Below are 27,238 nucleotides of genomic sequence, written 5' to 3'. Positions count from 1 at the left end.
TTGACAAAGTTAAAAGAAACATATTATTTAACATATTAAAAGAAAGACAAATACCAAATAATATCCTAAAAGCTGTCACAAGTATATATGAAAATAATCAAATACAAATAAGATTAAATCATGAGCTATCATATACAAGAGAGATAAACCAAGGGGTCCGACAGGGATGTCCCCTCTCAGCAACTCTTTTTAATATCTACTTAAATGAAATAATAATAAAATGGAGTAAAATTTACATTAAGGAATTAACTTTCACCTACAGTTAACTTAAACACTCTCCTCTTTGCAGACGACCAAATAATAATTACAAATTCTGAAGATAACTTACAGAAAGCTATTTTAAATCTAAATGAGATATCCAAAGATTATGGTATGATAATATCAATGGAAAAATCAAAAACTATGGCCTTTAAAGGACAAGATCCAGCAAGAACTAAAATAGTATTAGATAACAAGATCATAGAACAGGTGAATTCATTTAACTACCTAGGATGTATGATCACTTATGAAAATGAAAAAGATATAAACATAAAAATTGCAATATTTAAAAATAACAGGAGTAATTAACTCTATATTTAAACCAAACCTAGTTCAAAAACAAACCAGGCTAAAAGTATACAATACATTAGCCCTACCGGTCTTAATGTATGGAAGCGAAATCTGGACAATAAAACAAAAAGACAAAGATTAACAAGAGCAGAAATGAAGTTTATGAGAAAAACTGCAAAGTATACCCTATTTGATCACAAAAGAAACGAAGATATTATGAAAGAATTAAACCAAGAACCAGTAATTGAAAAAATTAAAAAATATAAACATAGATGGATGGAACACGTTCTTCAAAGAATGAAAACAAAGATTACCAAAACAAGCCTTAAAGTACAAGCCATTAGGAAAAAGAAAACCAGGATATCCACTTAAACGATTCAACGATGACTTCTAAGGCCGGAACAGGCCATACTAGGCCTAAATCCTTGATACGTATGATGATGATGATGACTTTTTTATTTGGTACTTGAGTCAATAATTTTCTGGATTTTAAAAGAAATAAAATTAAAGGTTATTGCACCAATCGGAATTGAACTCCTGTGCCAATTACTTAACACTTGGTGTAAAAAACAATCTCTTTATAGAGATGAAAAATGATAAATAATAACACTATCATGTCCCCTCTTTTAAGCCTATTAATAAAACTTTATAATCCACACATCTTCAACCTATCCTCATAGGGAGTGTTCCACGTTACACCTACTTAGTCACTCATCTCTGAAACCTATCACCTAGTGATTCCCCAAGAAACACACAAGAATAATAACCTTGAAAAGAAAGTTAACTTCTCTGTCTTTACTTGTAAGCATGATTTTTAACAAAAAATAATCCACTGAACTTCAACCCTCTGTCTACCATTGTGCAGAAGTCCCTAGTATCATCAATTTCCTGCAATCTGGTACCATCAATGGATATATAGCATGCAACTTTTTCAACCTGAAGTACATAACCTTACATTTTACAACATTAAATTGAAATGATTATCCTCTGCCCAGAATGCCAATTTATTTCGATCATCCTGCAAGACATCTACATCACCTTTATCAACTATTGCCCCTCCTAGTTTTGCATCATCAGCAAACAACTGAATATCCTCTCCCCTTAAATCTTTCCCTATATCACTGATATACAAATTTAATAGTGGCCCTAGTATAAACCCCCTGAGGTACTCCACTAGTAACCCTCATTCCCTCCACCACATACTACTCTCTGATTGTCTGTCAACCCCCCCCCCATCCATGCTACTAGCTTCATATCCAGAATACCACACGGAAAACTATTACTTTTGTAATAGCAGTATCATGGTAGCTTCCTTATCCAATTCTACTGTCACTTTATTATAAAATGTGAATAAATTACAAAAACAGGCTTTAAAAAGACCCATCCTTTACAAAGCTGTGCTGTCTACTATAGAGTATCGCATTATTAATCCAGCCTAATGCTGGATTTTACCTTTAACCAACTTTTCCAATACTTTACTAGCCACTCCTGATACATTAATTGGTCTCTAGTTTGCTACCTCTGTCGTGGAGCCACTTCAGAGACAATGCCAATTCTCTTGCACATTCATGTAGCACTCAGACTGATATACCATCCAGTTCCACTGCTGTATTCATATTGATATTTTTCAATATGTTCCTGTTCATCTACCTAAATTTTGACATACATCTCTGTACATCAACAACCACAAAATCTCCCTAGATGATACACGTTTGTCAAATGATCACTCAGCAACTCAATTATTTCTTTTACCTCTATCACCTTCCTACCATCAGCACTGAGTAAAGTTCATCATCATCATCATCATCAAATTCCTGCCATGTACCCTCAAGGGGTGTACAGGATATGACAGTACTATATGAAAAAATTACATCATTACTAACTTCCTATCTACAATTTTCCTCCAAATCAGTCTGTTACTTGTCAAGACTCCAACATTATCAGATCTTATATTTCTATCGTCTAAGGCACTTTGTACCGTATCAATCCACCTATATCTTGGTCTTCCTCTGGGTCGTTTTCCTGCCAACCTGGCAGAGAACACTTGTTTTGCTAATCTTTCCTCTCCCATTCTATTTAAGTGACCATACCATCTGAGATTAGCTCTGCTAACGCATTCCTGGATGCTGACAATGTCAAGTTCTTTCCTAATATCCTCATTTTTAATATGATATTGCCATTGATGCCATCTGTTCACGCCTCTAATCTTTCTCAGGATTCTCATATCTGCGGTCTCTAGTCTTTGGTGAAGTGTTTTACTTCTGACCCAGCTCTCAGATCCATAAGTTAAAATTGGTTTGAACACAGTCTTGTATACAGCTAATTTAGTGTTCCGACTAATTTCTTTCTTATTCCATATGAATTTATTCAATTGACTTCCCACGATACCAGCTTTGCTGATTCTGTTGTCTATTTCTATATTTAGTTTACCATCTTCAGTAAAAATTGTGCCTAAGTAGCTGAAATGTTTTACTTGTTCCACAGGTTCTCCATTCACAACACAGTTGACATTTTCAATGATTCTGCCTATTTTCATTGTCTTTGTCTTTTTATTACTAACCTTCATACCATATCTATTACAACAGCTATTCAATTTAGTCAGAAAATCTTGCAGACTTGTAGCGGATTTATTTAGAAGTATAACATCATCCGCATAAAGCAAAGAGCTGACATTAACATCTCCAATTTTGATATCAGGTTTAATACCACATTCCTTCATAATGTGATCCATATAGATAATGAATAACAGAGGGGATAATGTACATCCTTGTCTCACACCAGATTTAACATTAAACCATCTTCCTGTACTTCCTTCAATTCTAACTGCTGACTCACAACTCAAATAAAGACTAAGTATTGCTTGATATAATGCTCCATTGACACCATATAACTGCAGCGTATTGAATAGCTTCTCTCTTGGCACCTTGTCATATGCCTTTTCCAAATCGACAAAACTTAAATACAGATCTTTGTTATATTCCCATGCTTTGTCGACTATTTGTCGTAAAGTGAAGATCTGATCCTGACAGCCTCTATTTGGCCTGAATCCAGCTTGTTCTTCACCAAGCTTTTCTTCCACAATTCTTCTCAACCGTTTCTCAAGTATACTTGCATAGATCTTGCCAGGAACACTCAGTAGGGAAATACCTCTGTAATTCTCACATTCAGTTTTATTTCCCTTTTTATATATGGGTACTATGAGAGCTCTACTCCAATCATCAGGAATTCGTCCCTCTGTCCAGGCTTTCTGAACTATGCAGTGCAGCCACTGTAAGACTCTTATACCACCATACTTCAGCATTTCTGGTCGAATATCATCTACTCCTGCTGCCTTTCCACATTTCAAGCCTTTGATGGCTTTTTCTACTTCAAGTATGGATATGTATTCCTGACTGCATGCCTGTTCAGTGTTTTTTTATCACTGTGCTGTCATCACTGCTTGTTTCGTTTAGCAGTTTTTCAAAGTAATTACTCCATACTTCAAGGATATCTTTTTCTCCTGTTTTCATTTCACCTTTATCATCTCTAATTCCTTTTATAGCACTCTTTCCTCCATTCCTAAGCTTCTTCAACAACCTCCAGAATATTTTGCCACCTTCTTGATATTTATTTTCTATATTCTTACCAAAGTCCTCCCATGACTTTTGTTTAGCTAGTTTTACACACTGTTTAGCTTTCTTACATTTGTCTCTGTATTCTGTAAGAGACAAAGCTGACTTATTTGCCAGGAACTTTTGATATGCTTTCTTCTTTTCCTTCACTGCCTCTTTAACTTCCTGTGTCCACCAGGGAGTTCTGATTTTTTTATCCTTGCACACAACCTCACCACATGCCTCTCTGGCAGAATCAATCAATGTTTCCTTCAGAGTTTGCCACTGAATGATATCTTTTTCTCCTGTTTTCATTTCACCTTTATCATCTCTAATTCCTTTTATAGCACTCTTTCCTCCATTCCTAAGCTTCTTCAACAACCTCCAGAATATTTTGCCACCTTCTTGATATTTATTTTCTATATTCTTACCAAAGTCCTCCCATGACTTTTGTTTAGCTAGTTTTACACACTGTTTAGCTTTCTTACATTTGTCTCTGTATTCTGTAAGAGACAAAGCTGACTTATTTGCCAGGAACTTTTGATATGCTTTCTTCTTTTCCTTCACTGCCTCTTTAACTTCCTGTGTCCACCAGGGAGTTCTGATTTTTTTATCCTTGCACACAACCTCACCACATGCTGCCTCTCTGGCAGAATCAATCAATGTTTCCTTCAGAGTTTGCCACTGAATCTCCAAGGTTTGATTCCTGTTCTCAAACACTTTCATTTTCTTTTCAATAATATTTCTGTATTTTAGTCTACAGTTCACATCTGAGAGCTGCTCAACTTTTATTCGCTTTAAAACTTTCTTACATGTTATTCTTTTCAATATGAAATTCAATTTTATCCTGCTCATGACTAAATAGTGATCACTTCCAATTTCAAATCCTCTGTACACTCTGGTGTCCTGCACCAGGGAGAAAACATCACTATCAACAATAACATAGTCAATGAGACTTTTCTTATTCCTAGCCTCTTCTCTCCATGTGAATTTGTGCACATTTTTATGTTGGAACATGGTGTTAGTAATAACCAGTCCATGTCCTGAGCAGAAATCCAACAGATATTTGCCATTAATATTAGCTTTGCTCTTTTCTCCAAATTTTCCCAAAATATTTTTGTATGTCTCACAATCATTTCCTATTCTGCTATTTAGATCCCCAACAAGGACCAACTTTTCCTTTTTCATTGTGTCAGTTGCTTTTTCTAAAGCCTCAAAAAATTCCTCCACTTCTACCTTAGTAGAACCTTCTGTGGGACCATAGGCACAAATAAGTCTCATTGTCCAGTTCCCCATTCTCATATTTGCCCACATTACTCTACTTGAGACTGACTGCCATTCAAGAAGATTAGCCTCGTATTTTGTGTTGAATACTATGGCTACTCCTTCTTTTCCTTGATTGTCATTGCCTGAATATAACATTTTGTATTTATTGCTCAGAAAGATCTCACCAGTTTTGGTCTTTTTTGTTTCAGTCACCCCTATTATGTCGATCTGGTACTTATCTAATTCCTCAGCTAGCTCCATTTCTTTGCCATTCAGGCTTCTTACGTTGATAGTACCGATCTTTAACTCTGGTGATGTTGAGTTGGGGTTTGTTTTCAGATTTGTTCCAGTAGCTGACTTTTCGCTGTTCGCCCTGGTTCCCTGGCGAAAACAACGGGGGCCTTGTTTAACCGGGCAACGCCCCAGCCGGCATGAAATTTTGTCATGTTGTACCATCATTTTTTATTTTGGTTTAACCAATAAGAATACAATTTGGTCGGCTAAATCCCAAATTGCCAGCCCATCCTCGTTCGTTCAGTATCAAAGTAGATACCCAACAGGGTGCACCACGAGAAGGTGAGGATTGGACATTAGGTCAGAAGCCCTGGTCGGTTCTCCGCATTTCTTTAAAGGCTATGTGGAGGTCTCCTCTCAGTTATACAGCTTTGACCCTTAAGTACCCCTGACCCTTAAGCACCCCCTGAGTAAAGTTATCCTTCCATAATCATTCCTTTTCTTACTTGATACATAACAAAAAAAGTTTTTTGGATTTATTTTGGCCTGCTTAATTTTTTCTTGTAATCTGATCTGGTCTTTCTTACCATACTAGTGACCCTTCTTGCTTGCACTTTGTACTGCTCATGAGTATAAGTATGCTGATCAGTTTTTTCTTTATATTACCTCCACAGTGTTTTATTTTGTTTGCAGCTCTTGCTTTATACACACATGTATCATTACTCATCCACTTATTCTCCGGACCATGCAATCTGATACTACTTCTCTCAAACAATCTCTTACTACTTCCATGTAAGAGATTGTTCCACTCTTTCCTTGTAGCATCTCAAGCCATGGCAATGCTCAAAGATGCCTCCTAAGTCTGTCATAGTTACCAGTTTTACAGTTCAACATAAACTTTCCTGACAGAGAATTCCACATGTTCAGCAACTTCCCAGAACAAGACTGCATAGTCACTCTATTCCTGATTGGAGGCAGAGTTATGATTTACTAGTTCCAGCATTCTCAAACCCCCTAGTCCTCTTTATAAACATGTTGTTTGAAGTACTCATCCCTTAGCAACTGTATAAATTCCACTTCCATCTTGCCATACCTGCTTTCCTCCCTTCAATTTATATCCCGATAGTTGAAGTCCCATAATAATTGTTTGGCCTACATTCATTCTGCTAATCTGGAGATGCATAGTATCTACATCTTCCCATAGACAAGGAGGTCCACAGGAAGATGTAGATGCCAAGAAACCCATGCAATTACATTCAACATTGCATAATCTGTACATACTCATTTATCCTAAGGATGGCCAGACAAATGCAAGAGTGCTTCTCCCTAATCTCTAATTTTCCAGGTTTTGCACTTTCAAACTCTCACAAAACAACACTTTTTCCAAAATCTAATGATAAAAACTATTCAAATGTAGTCCATCAGGCATATATAAGTACTTTCGTACATCAAATTCACCCCATACATATATAAACTGTACATTATTCCTCTGGCATAATCTTCTCATTGACTGATTAAATCATGCCCTTTCTTCTCAACTCTGTTCTATCATACTGAGGCAGCAAACTCACAATCTTTACTTATTTACACTTCATTTTAGCTTCTCTCAACAACTCTTTCACATCCTCTCTCATTGCATATTTCTCCTCTTTCAAATCATATCTTTCTGCCAAAACAATCAACTCTTTCACTTCTTCCTTCTGCAAATTAGTAACTTTAACATCCTTCATCTCTGAACTTGGGAAACCTGCTTTCATCATTTTCTCATTAAGTATATCCCTTATCATTGAATTCCATACAATATCATCTACATATTTCCAGTTCCTCACTTTCATACTTTCCCATTCATTTCTTTCTTTCTCTGGTTGTTCTAGTTCTCATTTTGTACTGTAAGGGACAGTCACCTCATCATCCACATTACTTTCATTCACTTCTTTCATGCTCTCATTTATATTTTGTGCACTAGTATCATCCACTACTTCCACATTCTCCAGAACACTTTCGCTATCTTTCCTTATATCGTCGATATTCGCCATTTCATTAATTTCCCGCTTTCTGCACAACTCACATATCTTGCACTCGCACACGAAACATTTATGACACACGTTTGCTTTAGTACCATAACCTGTTTAACCTTGGCAATGAATACAAAGAACAAACTGTTGAGTCCCAATTTACGATTATTAGGCTTTCAACTATCCTTACATGTGAAACTCTACTTGTCTTTGTCCAAATCTTATTTATATACGAGATATCATCCAAATACAAATATTCAAGCTTCTTATCCCCTTAGTGTCGCTAAATATTTATTTTATACTGTGCCTTTCAGGACATTTAGTTTAAGATATAAAATTCAAAAACAAGAAGCAATTACCAAAATATGTCTGAGTGTGAAACTAATATGCAGTCGTTGACCTTTATCTCGTAACTTAACAAATCCCCCCCCTGCGTGATTAGGTCCATACGTTGTTACAAGTGGTGCATTGAGCGGCAATCTCAGACAACTGTATTTTCAATGAACAAAAGTTTATTGAACTCTTAAACATGGTACAATCCATTCTTTATCAAATAAAACTCAATTCAATACTAAGAATATATAATACAAATTTTTCACTAGCTAAAGACAAGTATTAGGTTAAGACCCTGCATGAGAATTGTGATCATATCGCCATAACAGATTCTATACACACAAACATGTATAATCCTAGAACTAGTTCATACTTTGTCTAACCCCTTACTGGTTTGATCACGCTATAATTCTGTATTTTCTAGGAAATATATAATCAGTTACTCTAATTTTCTCACTAAGACAATTTATCCTTTCGCTGAGCTAATACACACTTTTGACCTTTAAAACTCTCTTAATTAAAATAGAATGTACATGCATAAATCTCTAGGCACATGAATTATGTATTAATTAATAATAACATGCTCCTTTTTTTTTTTTAAGTTTGACATGTACTAAAGTCCTAGTATAATTCTCATTAATCCTTTCAACTGTTCAGTAATTGAACAATGACTACAGTTACATATGATTTGAATTGACATGAGATTTTACAGTACCTTTTGACTTGGGTCTTCTACACTGGTCTCTACCCTTTTCCGACATTTTACTTTCCGAGGACGAACTCTTCTATAACTTATCACTCCTAAGTTCTTTTGGCACTAAGATGGGCTTTCACAATCTTTACCTTACATTCTTCAATCAAGGACATACATAGGATCATCTATTCTATGGCTGTGAAATTCACCAAGCGAGCACTGACTCCTTTATAGAATTTTGTTTCTCTCGTTACGATCACTGGACGATGAAACACACTGACATTATCTTCTCTCTTTTTAACTAAACGGCGTTCCCTCATTTCTTACAATAGGAACACGGAATCGAAATCCCACACACTTTGTTTCCTTATTGTGTCAGACGGAGAAAACTCCTAACCTGTCACTCAGGAAAACCGCACGAGACCTATCCGAAGACTCGTGAAGAAAAACTCTGAGGGAAAAAAGCCTTATGTGGGGGGGTTCCTAACCCTTTTATACGATGACCCCTGCTGGCACCTTCTTCAATTTCTTTTCTCCCCACCTTACTGGAGTCGATTTCACTGACCAATCAGAGTGGTGTTTTTCTGCCAAAACATCATGCGGTCTGTGTGCACACGACTGACACGAGACGAAGTCTCAATTTGGGAATTATGACCTTGAGCTTTGGTTTTTGTTTAAGCTAACCTCTATGTCATCTAGACTAACTTAATCCCCTTTCCAAAATTTTCTAAGAATTAACTCAAATCTTTAATCTCTTATTTCAATTGTAAAAACTAGCCTCTCACATACAAAATCCTATGACTAATCTTCTTTGCTTCACTTAACCTTATTTTATCATATCACAACTGTAATAAAATTCCCTTTTTTTTTTTATTTAGTTCAACAAACAATTTCAGCTATATTTTTCACTTGGATGCAAGCATGATTTTCTTTCCTTTTATTTTTTGTAATCGTTACTTTCAAAGGCTCTTAATGATATTTGCTTAGGAACAAGCTTGCTTACTTAGTTATCTATAGAGGGTTTTTATTTCTTCTCTTGTCACACTATGATAACTGAAATTTTCACATGCTTAAGTTATCAGGGTGTAACAAATAGGCACCAATGCATACTTTCCTTATATGCATTGGTGCCACATATGCAAGCCAACATGATCTTCTACTGAAGGGTGAAAAATTTAGATAGAACCCCACTGTAGCTGAAGTAAGTAAACAAATGAAATGGTGGAAAATTATACACTGACAACTGAACACAGAGAAGTGGCAAGAAGCATTCACAGAGCATAAAGAAGACAATATCAAATAGCACAAATTTAAACAATAATGGGAAGAAGAAAAGTAAGCACATGAAATTATAAAAATGCAAATCCAGAATTAATGTTTAAATTTGGAAATATTACAATAGCTTAAAAGTAATGTTGCTTACCTGAAATTTTCATAATAAACTAAACATTATTTTTGTGTTAGTATTTGAGTGTTATTTTTGATAACACCCAAATTCCCAGACAAGATGAAATTTCTCTTCTCGGAATTACCCAAACATCAAGCCTCTCCTGGCATCCTAAGCTTCCAAAAAACTAAGTTTTCTCTTTCGCTTAAGACATTACTTCACCTCTAAACAGCTGTTAACTTTATGCAAATCGCAACTCCGCCCAGCTCGAATACTGCTCTCACATTTGGAGTGGGGCTCCTAAAAGCTCCCTCAAAATGCTTGACTCAATACAGAGGAGAGCAATTAGACTGATAAATGCCTCATCTCTTACCAACTCGTTCCCCTCACTCTCACATAGATGTATGGTCTCTGAAATTTGTATATTCTATAAATATTTCCATGGGAAATGTTCATCTGAAACAGCATCAATAATTCCCCCACTCTGTACTAAGCCCATTGGAATATGTACAGCTGCTGCCCAACATCCTTTCACAGTACATCTTGAAACCCACAGAACAAGTTTCTTTTCCTCCTCCTTCATCCCTGCTACTTCTGTACTATGGAACAGTCTTCCCCCTGATGTATTTCCCAAGGAATACAACATACAGGCTTTTAAATCAAATGTAAATGAGTTCTTCCTTTCCCAAACCACTACCCATATACGGTACTAACGTACATAGGTTGACCAGCCAACCTCTCGTATATTGGCCCAACATAAAAATTACATATGGTCTATCTTAAAATCCAAAACAACCTGAAAACTTCAGCAATCAACTTTGCAATTGGTCACCTCCACTCACACTCTAGAGCAATTCTTAAACTTTTTTTTTTCTGGCTGCAGAACCCCAAATAAAAATGTTTCTTTTCTAGAAAAATTTTCAAAAAAAGTAATGGAAAGGAAATTATGAAAATGAATGACTATGCAAAAAAAGATATTTTAATCATGAAAACATGATGCATAATATTACAAATAATAAAGTAACATAACTGTTCTAGAAATAATCCAAATTAATAAAAATAATTCAACTATGAAAGTGTTTTATGCAAACTTGCTCATGTGAATAATTAGTAGTATGTATGTCTGTGTCTTAGTCATCCATTATCAGATTACTGCTTGCTAATTAACATTTAAATTTATTGACAATTGGATATCTGCAATCTTTTCATTTTATGATTTCTGATAATTTGAATGATAATGTTATGAGAGATTATGGCTGAAGCAACTAAGGCTATGAGATCTGTGTATTATGTGTTAATGGCATATGCTCTTCAGGCCTGTTTACGTTTTGCTGGATTAAAGACCCTTCTCTGCATATGAGACTGGCTAAATTACCTATGGTTAGTAACCTTGTATGGCTTTCTGTATAAGATACTAATCCCCTCTACATCTTTCATTTTTAGTTTGTTCAAAATTACTTTAAATTACATCTCTAGTTTCTTATACTGGAATTTTATATAGTATGATTCTTATTATTTATGGTTTCTTTACTTTTACACATATGATCTTTCTATGTACTATATTTGATCCACATTTTAGATTCCTGAAATGTGAATCTTGGTTATTTTGAATGCCTTATACTGCTTGCTAGACTGTTACAATTATTTTAAGTGTAGTATGAGTGAAATAACTTTTTTTTTTCCTTTTAATGTAAGCAATTTCGGCATGGCAATATAATACTTATAAGATTTTCTCTTGCAGAGAAATGTTACGCTGAAGTACAAACAAGCAACTAATTGATCAATTAATTTCTTCGGTGAAAATTAATTCAGTTAAAAAGTTAGGTTAACAGAAGTTCTTTATTCATATTGTAGGATTTTTTTAAATTGAAATAATTCAATACTAAATGTGAAATTATAAGGTGCAAAAGAATCTAGTTTAACAATGAACAGCTAAGGTTTAAATGTTTAAGATACTTCCCAACTACCAATACTTCAAATGCCACAGTGTATGGATGGCAGGATGGGGGGGGGGGGGGGTGGATTATTAATTAAGGAACAAGTAAAGTGCTCTGGATAAGAAAAAATTATGATCCAACAAAGATACTAAATCTTAGTGTGAGATAATTTCAAGAATTCATAATTACCAAACTGAATATCAATATCTTCTGGACCTTTTTGAGTATTTATATACTTCGAATAGAAATGGGGGAGCCCTCTTTTTTTTTTTTTTACCCTGAATTCATATAGTTACCTTGTACTACAACCTACCATTTCTCTGGTCTTTATGAACTTATTAAATAGTGAGTCTACTGTTGTTAAAAAGAAAGTCACCTTGTAACTATGTGCTGAAAGATACCTGAAAATTAAGGAGTGAATACTGTGAAATGTATTGGATTTGATAGATTCAAATGATATATCAATAAATGTAACATTTGAGTATATAATATTCTCACACTACATTGATTCTGTACGACACACTGAAAATCAGTACAAGGAATCAGTCTTTTATGAATTTCATTTAACTTGAAAGAATATACTAGGTATAATAAGAATTGTTTTACCTGTCGTTTCTCTGTATCTCTTTTTTTTCCTTCATCAAATACTAATTTTCCAGACATTAAAGTTTCACTTATGTGCTTTGGTGAGGTCTTTTTGTGAGAAACTGGCTTGCAGATCACATCAGGCTCCTACAAATCCAAAAAGTAGTATATATTTATCCTCAGCATCTCTATTAATGAACAGTTAACATTTGTTTACTGTAATACAAAAGTACTCTAAATAGGCTAAGGATTAGATTATCTGGAATCAGTGAGCATCTTGCAAGCTACTTCAAACCTCTATAAACAGGCTGGTGATCTCATACTAGGCAATGAAATTTATCATCTAAAGATGTGTGCAATATCCATGCCACAGTGAGATTTGAATGAATCCCACAGCAGCCTGTTGGATGGAGGGCACAGATGCTATCCACTTGGCTGACAAAGCAGCAATTAAAACTTCAAGGGAAAAAAGAGAGAGAGAGAGAGAGAGAGAGAGAGACAGAAAGAGAATGAAAGAACACTGCCTACTACACATCTTGATATAACACACACATGGTGGCCACCCTTATGAAGATAAATCATTTTATTTACAGTCCAGCTTTAATGCTGGACTTAATTATGAGAAAAAAGATTCCTCATATCCAAATGACTAGTATGCCATATCTATTAATGCAGTGCCATTAGACTGTTGTGTAGCATCCCAAGTATATTTGCAACACTTACTTGATCACATACTGCCAGTGCACAAGATTGCAGAAATGCACTTCTTGATAATACAGTGACAAGATACTTGCACATACAATATAACACTTGCATTTTAAAAGAGATGGTAATGCTCCCTGGAACATGTGATTTAAGTAGCGATAAATACAGTGTGGAAAAGAACTGCTGGAAGAAAATGCAAGCAAAGAAATGGATGTAAGATTTTAAATGTGTGGAGTGAGCTTGATGGCAGAAAAGACGTGTATGGAGGATGGCCTGCACCTGAATAAATTTGGTATCAGGAGCCCGAAGAAATTATATACTAGGTGAGACCTAATGAAGAATCAGAGAAACTAGATTAACATGGGAGGAGCGAGAATGTGTAGCTAACATACATAAGTTCAGCTAATGTATGCAAACATGATAACAACACTTATCAATGGTTATCAATCCGGAAAAAAGAGTGCACCTGAATCAAACTTTCTAAGTGGGCAAGAATAGGAAAGAAAAAGTTACCCAACTGGGACAAGTAGGCCACAGATGTGAGTATACAAAATCCAGAAGGCACGGCAAGTGTGCACCAAGACAATAGCACCCAGAAATCAGTGGCTGTGATTGGTTATTATGTCAACCAATCCAATTGAACACTGTCATTTGTCATGAGTTGCTGTTTTTGTTTTCTGAGTTTCATCTGTTTTGCATGCATGAAGTGTGAACTGACATGTTTAGGAGACACCAATATAGGCAAATTTTTAATATATAATTTCTATAAATAATTTAGAACTTTCTGTCCATATTTACAATGGGAAACAGAATTGATGATCTACTAAATGTCCCATTTGCTGCCAGAACTTTTGTCGATTGTATGATTATAGTGAAAGGAGGTAAGTCTTGTCCTCCTCTTCCAAATTTTACACCTACGAGTAATTCAAATATACTAACCAAACATAGTATTCTCCTTCATTATTGTTTTCTAATATATGTTAAAAGAAACACATTGTCCCCCACCCTATGCAGATTTGCTTACAATTAATTAATAAAATAAAGTATTCAAAGTTATCGTACAAGTAACCGCATTGGACCAATTAAGATGAACTATGCACTCTTAACATACATTGATAAAAATGCGATCATATGGTCAAATTGATGTGAATTTTGTAGTGCAGGTTACATAAGTCACATAACAGCACACCCAACCGAAATGGGATGCCACTGTAAGCCATACTTTACAAACAACAGCATGGATTTACCAAAGGGAAGTCATGGCTGAGAAATTTGCTCATATTTTATAATAATGTCAAGACTGAGTTGGATGAAGAGAATGAATACATCCAATTCAGCCTTTACATTATTATAATATAAAGGATGAAGAGAATTGATACATTATGTTAATACTGTATGGACTTGGCTAAGGTATCTAATGGAATACCACATCAAATGCTGTTGCATAAACTGAGAATACGGGATTGGAATATAAACTATTCACTTGATTATTAGAGTGCGAATCTGCTAAATTTATGGTAAGCAATGGTGTACTTCAGGGTTCAGTCCTTGGACCATTGTTCAAATCTATGTATAATGATACTGAGAATGACCTGACAGATGTTCATTGTCTGGTGATGATGCTAAGATAAGCAGGGCAATGAAAGATGCTACTGATATACTTTACTTTCACAATAATTTGAATAGGCTGAAGTGTGGGCAAATGATAATGGCCACCAAGTCAATGTCAGTAAGCATAAAGTTATTCACTTTGGCATGATGAGATATCCAGTTGAATATCATATTGGTGGGATTATACTTGGAGAAACTTTTCCCTCTTTTCACACATGCACATTACAAGACACCCTAGAATTTTTTCAGAGCTTTCTACAGGATGTAGTTTTGTAATACCTTGCTGTTTGTTGCTATTATTATTATTATGCCTTTACTCTATACTTTATATATTGTTATTCTAATCAAAAGTGCGTGCTTTCTCTCTCGTAACCTTTCTCACTTACTCTACTGCTTATTATGTTTATCCACCTTCTGTATTTACTAGTCGAATGCCTATGAATACTGGAAATTCATTTGTCAGACTGTGCCACCAATATATCATGTAATTGGCATTTCCCTTCACTCGTGAGAGAGATTTCCCTCTCTCTCACGAGCGAAGTTTCTTTTATCAATGTTTACTTTAACAGTCATGGTTCGTAAGTAACTGAACTGCGCTTTTATTGCCTTAAATTATTTTCCGCTCACAAGTCCGATTTATTTAAGAACAGTGCAGTTGTAAAATAAAAGATCAGGCAGCACTCTTTTAACAAATAATTAAAACACATTTATTTACAAATTATGCATGAATTAAACAATAGGGAGATTGCTTTCTCTATCCATTTATAAAATCTTTAGCATAAATTAGAACCTTTTTACTTTAACACTAATTAACTTCTTTAACTCACAATCTTATTTACTCTCTGATTACAAATTCAACTTATTTACTTGAAAAGAGGTTAGCTAACTCTGTTAAATTATCTTTACAATTTTTATATCAACTTCCAATATGCCAATCGATTCTCTTAATGACATTTCTTACTGCTATTAACCAAATTCTTAAAAGTCTTTCTATAACATACTATAAGAGGAATTGTACAAAAGTATGGAACTTACAACGGCTCTGTATCACACATTCAGTCAAAAGTCTTGCACAAAAAGTTCTAGGGCAATTCTTTCATCTCAGATCTTGAGCTTCCTCAGGAATGTCTGGCTTCAGTAATATCTTATCGGGAAAATAGCAAGCTGTGAACTGCAACCTGCGGTACTCATACAGCTCAGGCAAAAGGTTGTTCTCCCACGGCAAAAAGAAAACTTCCGAGCGAAGCTGCCTTGAGTAATTTTCATCGCCTTTTCTCCTCTGCCTTGGCTCACCGAAAATGCTTGACGACTGCCATCTCCAAGAAATTGAAACTGCCATCAACTCTCAACCGGGATCCCTCTCTCTGGCGTCTGGAAGCCTCTCCTTCTTCAGAAATGTCTGGAAGCTCCTCTTTCTGGCGACGACTGGAACCGGGAAGCCCCTTATGCTCCGCTCAGTCTCCTTTTATTTTGCGATCACGCAACCTTGAACTAAGAGTGGTAGCCCGAAGAATTCGGCATGACTCTCTCATCTTTCATCTTCTTTTAAGTTTGACTCGTTCTTTGTTCTCCTCCATGCAATCTTTTCATTTTGTATTTTGCCGGGTGTGGAAACTTGTCTCTAAAACTAGCAGACCTCTTTGATACTTTGCTTCTCCTTTCGGTTCACGGAAACTTCTAGCAGCACTCTTGGATACCAACTTTAAAGGTGTTAGCGCAGAGTTTGTAAGCAACTATTATATACAAAACTAGTAAACAACTTGCCTATGCTCGACACATAACTATATACAAAGTTCCCCGATGGCAAAGCATTGCCTTTGTTTTCGACGTTAAAACAGTAAATACATTCATTTCCCACAGGGTTAACTACATTAACATTTAGCAAAATATACATAGAGAAAAACAAGGTTATTTATAGTTCTCATGGGACTTGACCTATGTAAAAAATCAATGTAAAGCGCTTTGGTATTTTTAAGCTACATTGAGATTTGACAGTTTGATCTATTTCATTTTACAATTAACTTAGGTTACTTTGTGAGGAAAGATGTAAATCTATAAGTACACAAAATAAAACTAACAGTGAATATTTCATCAAATAACAAAACAGGCATAATGTCTCAGTTAGTACCAACATGTTACGTCGTCAGTCCCTCGTACATTTATATTCTATTGTTGTTATTATTTATCACTTTAGGATATCAGCTATTCCGTTGCTGACAAATTTATAATTGTTTAAAACGACTGTGCCAGCTGGCAATTGAATTCTGATACACAATTAGACAACTCTAAAATAATAAAGGGATCTCGTGATTTGCAGTCGTGGCTCCCCTCTTTCTTTCGTATGAAAATGGATTTCCCTTTTACTTATACAGGTCTGAAGATTTAATAAGTGGTAATTCAAATCTCAGAAAACAACACACTCATGAACTTTGGGTTAAAGAAATACATTTATTTTAAACACTTGCATGTATACACTTTAAGTAGTAACTTCAATACTAAAGAGTCTGAACTCCCCCCCTTTAGGCTAAGATATCCAAAATTTCTACTCCTAATTTTAATCTAACAATCCCACACCCTTTTTGTATTATTATATTTAGACTCGATTATTCCACACAGAGTTACTCAGTGCTCACATATAAAAAAAACACATGCACATAGTTATATACAATCCTTGTGTAGAGCATATCAGACGCAATCCATCTTGTATTTTAACATGGGATAATATTCTTATTTGTGCTCAAGCTTTATCCTCCCCAACTTAGTTAATATTCAAGCTAATATTTAACATGATATCATAAAGTTTCTTCCTAATAAACAGTTCGAAGGTTTGGTTCCTTCCTCAGCATAAGCTTAGAGTGGCACCAGCTTATTTGACATAGACAGACTAGTCCAAAATCAGTCCTTTAGGCATCATATGAAAGTTAAATGTGTGGCACTCCTAAATTCTTTAGTTCCTATTCCTTTCTTGCTTACTATTCTAAAATGAGTATGAAAACTTGTACATTACCATCCTTGTCTTTTCACGGAGTTGCCGGGGGCTTCCTTGCGATTACACTTCCGTGTTTTCTCACCACGTTTTCCCATGGCATCAGCGACTTCTATTATCTTCAAAAGGTTGCCCTCTCGCTGACTACACACTGGCATAACTAACCAACGGCTCTTTACTGGAATTCTGACCTCGTTCCTTTGGTGACTATACTCGACACGGCACAACAGTAACCGGGAGATTGTTGCTGGGCACCGGCAGCAAGCTTCCACAGCTATCCAGGATTGGATGGGAACACAGGAACAGAAAACAAGAGAGCGATTTGAATCTCGCGCCCTCTCTCGATGACTACGTCATGCTCATAGCTGCGGCCGATTGGTCACCGCAACTCCGAACTGTTTTGACATGGTTCTAATACATAAATCATCTTATATACATCTAATAACAACATTTCAGTACTGAGACATAATCTTCCCTTGCTAATTTCACACAGACATTATCAACTTTAAATATAGATTTCCCAAAGTTACTTAATATCTACAACCTCAGTTGGTTAGACATACCTCTGAGTGAACATATGTACACTATCCTTTTAGCTCTTCTTCTGGAGGCATAAGTATGTCCTTATCCTTAGATCTAATCGTTACCGTGTGTTGGCTCGGAAACAGGATGACTCACCAATAGTGAATCAGCACTTTTTCCGACACAACAAACAATTATGTCTGATTAAAATTAACCGTGATTAAATTAAATGTTTAATTAAAAGAAACCAATTTAGAACAGAAAACTACATTCTCACATTAGCAGATCATGTTCACATGAGAAACTGACAGAAGTCAAGAATTTTTCTCAAAGATCAATAACATCTCACCTATAATTAATTTCCTATGAAAGATCATTTGATTTTCAAAAGTGGAGTGATTTTAAGTACTGCTAAGCCTCTTTTTCTCTATTATAAAAAGTTCTATTTATTTATTCCATTCTGCAACCAAATTACCTAATGACACATTAAGAAAGAAATGCAACACACTGCAAAGAGATACCTGATAAGTAAAATTCACACATAAATCACTCACCTGCTTTATTGATAAAAACATATGCTTTGAATCTTTATAAGAACTAAAACATTGTTTCTGGGCTAGAACATCATCTAATAACTGGCGCAACTGTTCTGCAGAATCTTTTGCTTTTGAATGTAGAAGTCTCAAAGCCTTAACAAAAAGTGGATCCAATTCTAAGGCTGCCATATTTTCCTTTCACCTATAATGTAATGCAGAATTTTTTTTTGCAATTAAATGTTCATTATAAATTAATGGAGTGCCTTCTGTTCACATAATGTTTTAAAAAATACTACATTATGAAATGAAGAGAAGAAAACAGATAAAACTATGCCAACTTATAAAATAACAAATACAATTAACAATTTCAAAGTAATGAGATAAGCCACAGAGAAAAAATGTAAAACCATGTGTAATGGTATTGCAAGTGTTTATTAAGTCATTTCCATTCTGTTAGTGAAAAAAAATCAGTTTTTCACCAGGACAACCTGTCTACCTCTTATGACCAACTGTAGCTAAAGTAACCAATGGATAGAATAATTATTAATAAATAAAAAGTCCAGTTTCAATTTTGCATGAAATTTTTTATGATTTATTATTTTTAGATCTAAGACGTGTTGATTTTTAATACCAAAGTGTGGTGACAGTAGACTAATATAAAATACACACACACACAGTGGTGGTGGGGGGGGGGGATGAAAAGTTCTGATAAACACCTAGAACAAAAAGGAAAATGTCAAGGGAAAGACTTTTCTCTTAGAGGATTGCAAATTATGTAACAGCAGCATTGTAACAAGTGTATAAAACTTTGTGGGGAATATGAAGAATAATGCATAAGTTAAATGGTTCCCTCAATTGTTTCATAGTGATTATCACAACTTTTCAGCACACCCTCGTACATATATTTTTTGTGTGTGATTCCCACCCACGAAAGGTTATTATAAACCTATAGTACATTTTGCACCATTAGGCTAAGGATTTATTTTGCCATTTTTATCAATTATATATACACGGTGTGGCTATTAAATAACAAGACTGGTTGCAAAAATGTGGTTTATTATTACAATCATACAACTTAATTGTTATCCCCTTCAACATACTCCCATCCTCTATCTATACACCACTGCATACAAATTTTCCACTGTTAGAAGCAGTGCTGCAAGTCATGAGGTGTTATCTGCTTCAGTAACGCTGCCGTTTTCTCCTTTACCTCATCCACTGACTGAAAATGGGTGTCCTTCAATAGCTGAATGGGTACCAGAGGGTGAGAACAGTTAGCCAACATTATTACCTTGAGGTTCAGAGAACGAGTGAGGAAGAAGAGACCTGATTTGTGGAAGAACAATGCTTGGATTCTCCATCAGGACAACACTCCAGCCCACAGTGCACCATCTGTAAAGCAGTATCTGGCTGATAAGAAGATCCACCTTACTCACTGGACTTAGCTCCATGTGAATTTTACCTTTTTCCAAAGTTGAAATCCGCATTGAAGGGCACCCATTTTCAGTCAGTGGATGAGGTAAAGGAAAAAATGGCAGTGTTACTGAAGCAGATAACACCTGATGACTTGAAGCACTGTTTCCAACAATGGAAAATTTGTATGCAACGGTGCAAAGATAGGAGGGGAGTATGTTGAAGGGGGTAACCATTAAGTTGTACTATTGTAATGATACGCGTGGATAGGCTTATGTGTTCGTCAGACATGTTATGATAGGTTTCACGGTATACAAGAACACAGATGGTTAAGAAAATAACTATTTATTAACTTAAAAGCTAATATTTCGCTGGTCTTATATCCAGCATCTTCAGAGCACACAACACAAAGTTTGTTATAAAGGCAAGACAACCACAATCCGGTGTAACAGTGGGGACAGTATAAGTGATTGCAGCGTGCAGCACAAAACTAAAGTCCTAATATGGCGCCATCTAGGTTTAAAAAAATAAAAATAAAAAATAAAATAAAAAAATTCAAAGTTTTGAAATAGTCCAAATGATAAAAAATAAAAGTAATGAATATTAATTTGGTCTTAGGATGACTGTCTCCCAAATCTTTGGTAGATTTATACAGCCATACTTGTTAAGGTTTGGGGTATGTTTCAAGGCTTCTGTTGATTCCAGGAACAACCTCTCTGACTTGTAGAAATTATTGTATTATATTGTATTATTATATGTATTATATTGTATTGTATTATTGTAATGATAAACCACATTTATGCAACCTCTCCTATCCTTCTCATCTGTCCAGGACGAGTTGAGTCCCTTCCTAATGAGGGGTTACTGGCATATTAATGCAGCTGGTTCACCACTCCTCTGCTGCATCCCCTAAGGGAAATATTCATGACTGTATCCGTGTGTTCATGTGGTCAGTTTGCCTGCTTGCGGGATGAAAAACCCTGCTGTCCATGCCTAAGACCGGCTAACTTGGCTATGGCTGAGGAAGATCCTCAAGCTTCTCACATCGTCGACGGAAATCAAAACTAGGACACTCCTTCCCCAGGCATATGTTTTTGCAACCAGTCTCGTTATTTAATAGCCACACCTCATTTATATATATATATATATATATATATATATATATATATATATATATATTTGTAACTTTTACATAGTCCAGAAACCCTGCTCAAGAGAACAAAAACTGAAACTTTTCAAGCCACTTTAGCCCTACAATAAGTGGGGAAGTGGTCTCACACTGAGTGATGAAATTCATCTCCCATCTAAAGACAGACAATCACAAACATGGTGGGATTCGAACCTGTGACCTCTTGGTTGGAGAGAAGGTATGTTAAGCATTTGGCCAACCAAGCCAGGTGTTAACAAAGGAAGATGACTTGGTTAGTTAACAAATCATCTTACTTTGTTTACAGCTTATAGCTCAATCACACTAATAAAAATCGAAAGCCTTGTTACAGAAACAAAGTTCTCGGTTGGTTTGTTGCTGTTGTTTTGTTGATGAATAAAATAAAATTTACAGTCATCTTAATAGTGCATATTTAATAAGGAATTTTTAATTTCTCTTTTAATCAGGTTAATTTAACTAGACTGCAATTAACTACTATTAACAGGAGAGGCTTATATTTACTGAAAAAAAGTTTTATCATTTGGGGATGCTATTGTACTAAAACTTTAGTTCCTTGATTATTCTTATAGAATTTTCTTGCTACATTCTAGTTATTGATGTTAAAAAGAAAAGCCTTTTTTCTCAGCCAGAAAAAAGTTTCTCAAAACACTACAATTATATGGAGTGAAAGGAACATTACACAGAGCAATGCACAGTCTATATTTAAGTTGTCATTCTGCAGTTAGAATTGATGGAAATACAGGAAGATGGTTTGATGTAAAATCAGGGGTAAGACAAGGATGCACATGCATAAGTGAATTCTTATTCATCATCTATATTGATCACATTATGAAAGAAAATGTCAAGTATGATTAGAATTGGAGAAATATCTTGGTTAGCTCTTTACTTTATGCAGATGATGTTGTACTCCTAAACTCATCTAGTCCAAGTCTCCAGGATTCACTAACTAAATTGAACAACAGTTGTAACAAATTTGGCATGAAAATCATAAAAAAAGACCAAAACTATGAAAATAGGCAGGAGCATAGAAAACTTCAGCTCCATTCTGAATGGAGATCCTATAAAACAAGAAGATATTAGAAAGGAACTTGACATTATTAGCATTCAAGAATGAATCAGCAGAGCTAATTTAAGGTGGTATGGGAATTTAAATAGAATGGGTGAAGGAAGATTAGCAAAACAGGTGTTTACTGCCAAGATGGCAAGAAAGAGACCCAGGTCTAGGCTGATTCATTCTGTGAGAAGAGCATTAGAAGCATGGAATGTTAGATATGACAATATTATAATGTTTACTAGTAATAGATTGATTTGGAAGAAAATTGTTGTCAGGAGATTAGTAATAATGTAAACTTAATCATGTAGTGCTGTCATAGTAACCTGAACTCCCCTTGAGAGTAATATCAGGAAATCATGATGCTAATTCAGCAATATTGAGTGCAGAAAACATCTTAAACACATGTGACTATTACTATATAGGCATCTCCAGCAAGTCAAAGAACTAACTGCCAGAGAGCTACTCAATCCACACACCACTTGAGTGAGTTGAATGCCTCATCAGTTAAATCCATTCATTAATGATGCACTCACCATTATCTATGGCGATTCATTCCACCCACTCACTGATAGCTAAGAAAAAAGTGCCACATACTGCTCTAACTATTCAACGTGGTTTGTAGTCCACATTTCCTTAATCTGTCTTCATATTCACCACATTCCACATTACCAATATCTTGGTTATTCATTTATTTTATTTTTTTTATGTGGTTTCCACCCATGAAAGGTAATTAGTAATTATTAAAGTAAAGAGCTGAAAGGCTTTAGTTCGGCAATGAAAAATGACATCTCTGAAGAGAACCAACCAGTTTAAAATAGCTGTCAGGCCTGTGAAACCTCATCTCAATGGACAAATAAAAGGTGAATATATACATGCTTGGGCTGTGCCTATGTCTTTCAAGTAGTCCATGTCAAGGTAACTCGTGAAGGCCGGGGAGTGTATTCCTGTAAGCTCTCTGGTCAACTTCCCTTAAGAAATTATTTCGGCTTTGAAATAATGCTGGATCTAATATCCATTTTGGTTATGTAATTTTGTATTACCGAACTGAAGCCTTTTGGCTCTTTATTTTAGTAATTAGTTTTATGCACTGACCAAGAGTTCGTTTATGAAAAATACATTTCTCTGACATTTCAAGTTACTTAGTACTAAACGAGAGCTCTTGCTCTCTTAAGATTTCTGCCAGGTCTCTGAAGAGAACCAACCAGTTCAAAACAGCTGTCAGGCCAGTGAAACCTTATCTAAATGGAATAAAAGACAAATATATAGACACTTGGGCAGCACCAATGTCTTTTAAGTAGTCCACACTAAGGCAACTGGTGAATGCCGGAGCGTGTATTCTTGTAAGCTTTCTGGTCAACTTACCTTACAAAATTTTCATAGTTTCTACATTCGGCTTTGAAACAGGTGGGAAATATATATATATATATATATATATATATATATATATATGTATATTTTTTTTTTTAAATACATAGTCCAGAAACCCTGTTCTAGAGACCAAACATGGAAACTTTTTCAAGCAAGTTCAGGCCTGCAATAAGTGAGGCAGTGGTCTCACACTGGTAAATGAAATTCATCTCCCACCTAACACTACTCGCCTTTGTTGTCTCTTTCTGTTCACTATTTTCTCATCTACTCAGAATTTTGGAGACCAGATATAAGCAGAGTAATTGATATGTGGTCATATCAAAACAAGTACAATACTGATACTTATACATCAGTGTTCATCTCAGTATTGATAATTAGTCTGTGTTGTTTTCATTACCTTTGCAATGCAGTTTGTGAACTTTAACTTCCTATCCCCATTACTCCAAGATTCCTAGCCTCATCATCTTCTTGGAGCAAAGTCCCATCAATATAATATGCCATTTACAATCTCTTCTCAAAATGCATAACTCTAAATTGTAGGAAGAGTATTAAGAGAATCTGAAGTCTATTCAGATTCAGGGGTTACTGCAGTTTATGTATATTAATGCCTGAAGTATCAGAAATAAGATGGAGGAGTTTTGGGCATTGGTTGGCAGAACTTTGTCAAAAGTTACAGGCATTTGTAAGACTTGGCTTCTGTGACATAGCAGATAATACCATAGATAATAACATAGCTTTTTTTCTGGATTACATTTCAATCAGCATTCATTATGAATAATTATGGAGACAAACTGTGTTAGAGACCTCACTTGAATTAGACTAAAATAGCATTCAATGTTTCAACCTTTATATGAAGGTCATCCTCTGAAATGCATCCACATACACACACAGGATCACAAACTACATTGGTAAACATTAGAGTGGACTATGTATAAGTGTTCTGGCCAACTCTTGATACTAGCCTGATCTCTGGTGAAAGATAGGAAACTAAACCCTTAAGTTGCAACTGATGTAGTTTTGTTACCAGTTTATATGACTTTTTCCCCCATCTCTTTCACCAGTCATAAATAAATCAGAAGTTACTAGTTGGGAGTTTAGTTTTCTATATTTCACCAAATGTCAAGCTGGGGTTAATAGTTGACCAAAGCAGTTATACATAGCCTTCTGTACTGTATACCAGTGTGTAGCTTGTGATCCATTATATATATGTATTCCTGAGGAAGAACTTGATATAAAGGGTAAAACATCAAATATTCTTCTCTTCTTTTTCTTTTCAGCCATTTTCTGTCCACTGCTGGAAGTAGGCCTCCTAAAGGTCCTTCCATCTTTCTCTGTTCTTGACAATGGTTGACAAATTTTTCCCAACAAAATTTAACAATTCATCACTCCACCTTCTTTTAGGATAGCCTCGTTACCCTTCTTCTGGAATCCGGTTCATTAGTATGGTGGTCCATCACTCATCTTCTCTTCTGGATAGATGTCCAGCCCATTTCCATTTTAGTCACTTGTGGTGAAGAATAATGTCAGTGATATGAGTCTGGCTTCTTACCTTTTAATGTAATGCCTAGAATCAGCCTCTGCATTTTTCTTTGAGTTGTTGCAAGTTTATTTGTCAGTGCTTTTGTTAGACACCAAGTTTCACAACAATATGTGATGACTGGAAGTATACACTGGTGAAATGTCTTCCTTATTAAACAGAGTGGGATATCATTTTTTGAAAAATGCTTTTCAATTTTTTGAATGCACTCCAGGCAAGTTGACCTCTTCAATTTCCTTTTGCAGTCCACGGTTTAGATCAATGAGATGACCTAAATATGTATATGAAGAGATTCTTTCAAAGAAATTGTTTTCTATTATTATGTTTTTTGCTGTTACAAAATGATTAAATGTGATTTTAGTTTTTCTCTATTTATTTTTAGATCAACTTTTCTGTTTTTCATCAAATATTATTTGAGTCTAATTAAAGTAAGTTTTCTAAAATGGTAGTTTGTCTCCATAATTATAATGAAAGCAAATTATTTATTTATGGGAATAGAATGTGTAGGATATAGTATTTTCAGGAAGGATAAAGGAAATATGACAAGCAGAAGAGGTACTGTTGATGATAGCAAACAATTTTCAGCCACAAAAGGGTAGAGTAGGAGATGTAGAAGACAGTTCATTTTCAGTAATCTCATGAAATATAGAGGCTGTTAGGACAAAATATATAATTCTTTCTTTTATAGTGTGAGGAGTGCTAGGTAACACATGCACTGGAAAATTAGCACGAGTGCAAGTCAAGTAATTATTATGAGAGACTTCAGCTGCAGGGACATAGGAAAAATCATATTGCCAAGACTGAAAATTTATTCATTTACTAAGAGATCACTAGAAACAGCATGTGAGAGATTTTTTTTTGGGAGGGCCTCTGGATTTGAGTGCTAGATCTGGTCATTAGATCTGGCCATAAGCAAATTACCTCTCACTGGGGAGTGACCATGCACTCTTGTCATGGGAGGTTGCCATTTGTGAAACTTTCAGTTAAGAAAAGGCTGTATGTGAAAGTACAAGGCAGATGATTATGACAAGCTAAGGAGGCAACTTGAAGCAGTGCTGCATCATAAGAATCTGCAGGGGAGGAATGTTAGCGGTGTATAGGAGATGGCCAAGGAATATCTGAAGGAACCAGTATCAGACTGTATACTCATAATTTAGACAAAAAAAAAAGGGTAACTAGCAGACATGTGACAGAAGCAGACAACATAGTTTAGTTCCAAGTTAAGATGATGCTGTGACAGGAACTGATGTGGGAATACTCACATCCCTTTCCCCTTTTCTGCATGTGAATCAATTTTCGATTGGTTGACAAATTGCAATCCTGGACTCTTCAATCTGTCTTCACAGGGAGGATTTCATAGTTCTGTCATCATTTTAATCACACTTCTGGATCCTCTCTCCACCTCTTTATCATCCCCAAGAAATCTAGGTAACCATATCTGTACACAGTAACAAGATCTTGCAGGGTTTTCATCCCACATCCAGGACAATTGGCCATGAGAACACACACACAACTTACACACAAAAAATACTGTTGGTGGTGGTGGTGGTTGGGTAGATGGTAATAGTGTTGTTTTGTTGTAATTGGAGATCACTGTCTGTATCATTAATGTACAAATTAAATCAGCAGCTTAAGTACAGAGCCCAACAATACACTGCTAGTCATCTGCCTTCCATTTCTACTCCTTATAAACTACTTTGTTTCTGAGATCTGTCAGATTCTGAAATTCAGATCACCAGCTTCTTTTC

At 35.4% G+C, this 27,238-nt stretch overlaps 1 protein-coding gene across 6 annotated transcripts in view; it reads right to left on the bottom strand.

Annotated features, from left to right (window-relative positions):
- LOC150095587 (integrator complex subunit 12-like) overlaps positions 1–27,238 on the bottom strand; it is a 274,079-nt gene that overhangs the window by 234,807 nt on the left and 12,034 nt on the right. For all 6 annotated transcript variants that reach the window (XM_090410188.1, XM_090410194.1, XM_090410189.1 and 3 more), the window contains exons 2-3: positions 18,969–19,152; positions 12,612–12,737 (exon numbers count right to left, since the gene is read on the bottom strand). In XM_090410188.1, the coding sequence (XP_090266314.1) occupies positions 12,612–12,737; positions 18,969–19,139 (297 nt within the window). In that variant the 5' untranslated portion in view covers positions 19,140–19,152. The remainder of the gene's footprint in view (positions 1–12,611; positions 12,738–18,968; positions 19,153–27,238) is intronic.

This window comes from Typopeltis vanoorti, chromosome 20 (genome assembly GCF_054136105.1).
Source record: "Typopeltis vanoorti isolate ZY-2024b chromosome 20, IOZ_Tvanoo_1.0, whole genome shotgun sequence".
NCBI classification, from domain to species: domain Eukaryota; kingdom Metazoa; phylum Arthropoda; class Arachnida; order Uropygi; family Thelyphonidae; genus Typopeltis; species Typopeltis vanoorti.
This window is presented reverse-complemented; position numbering and strand designations above follow the sequence as displayed.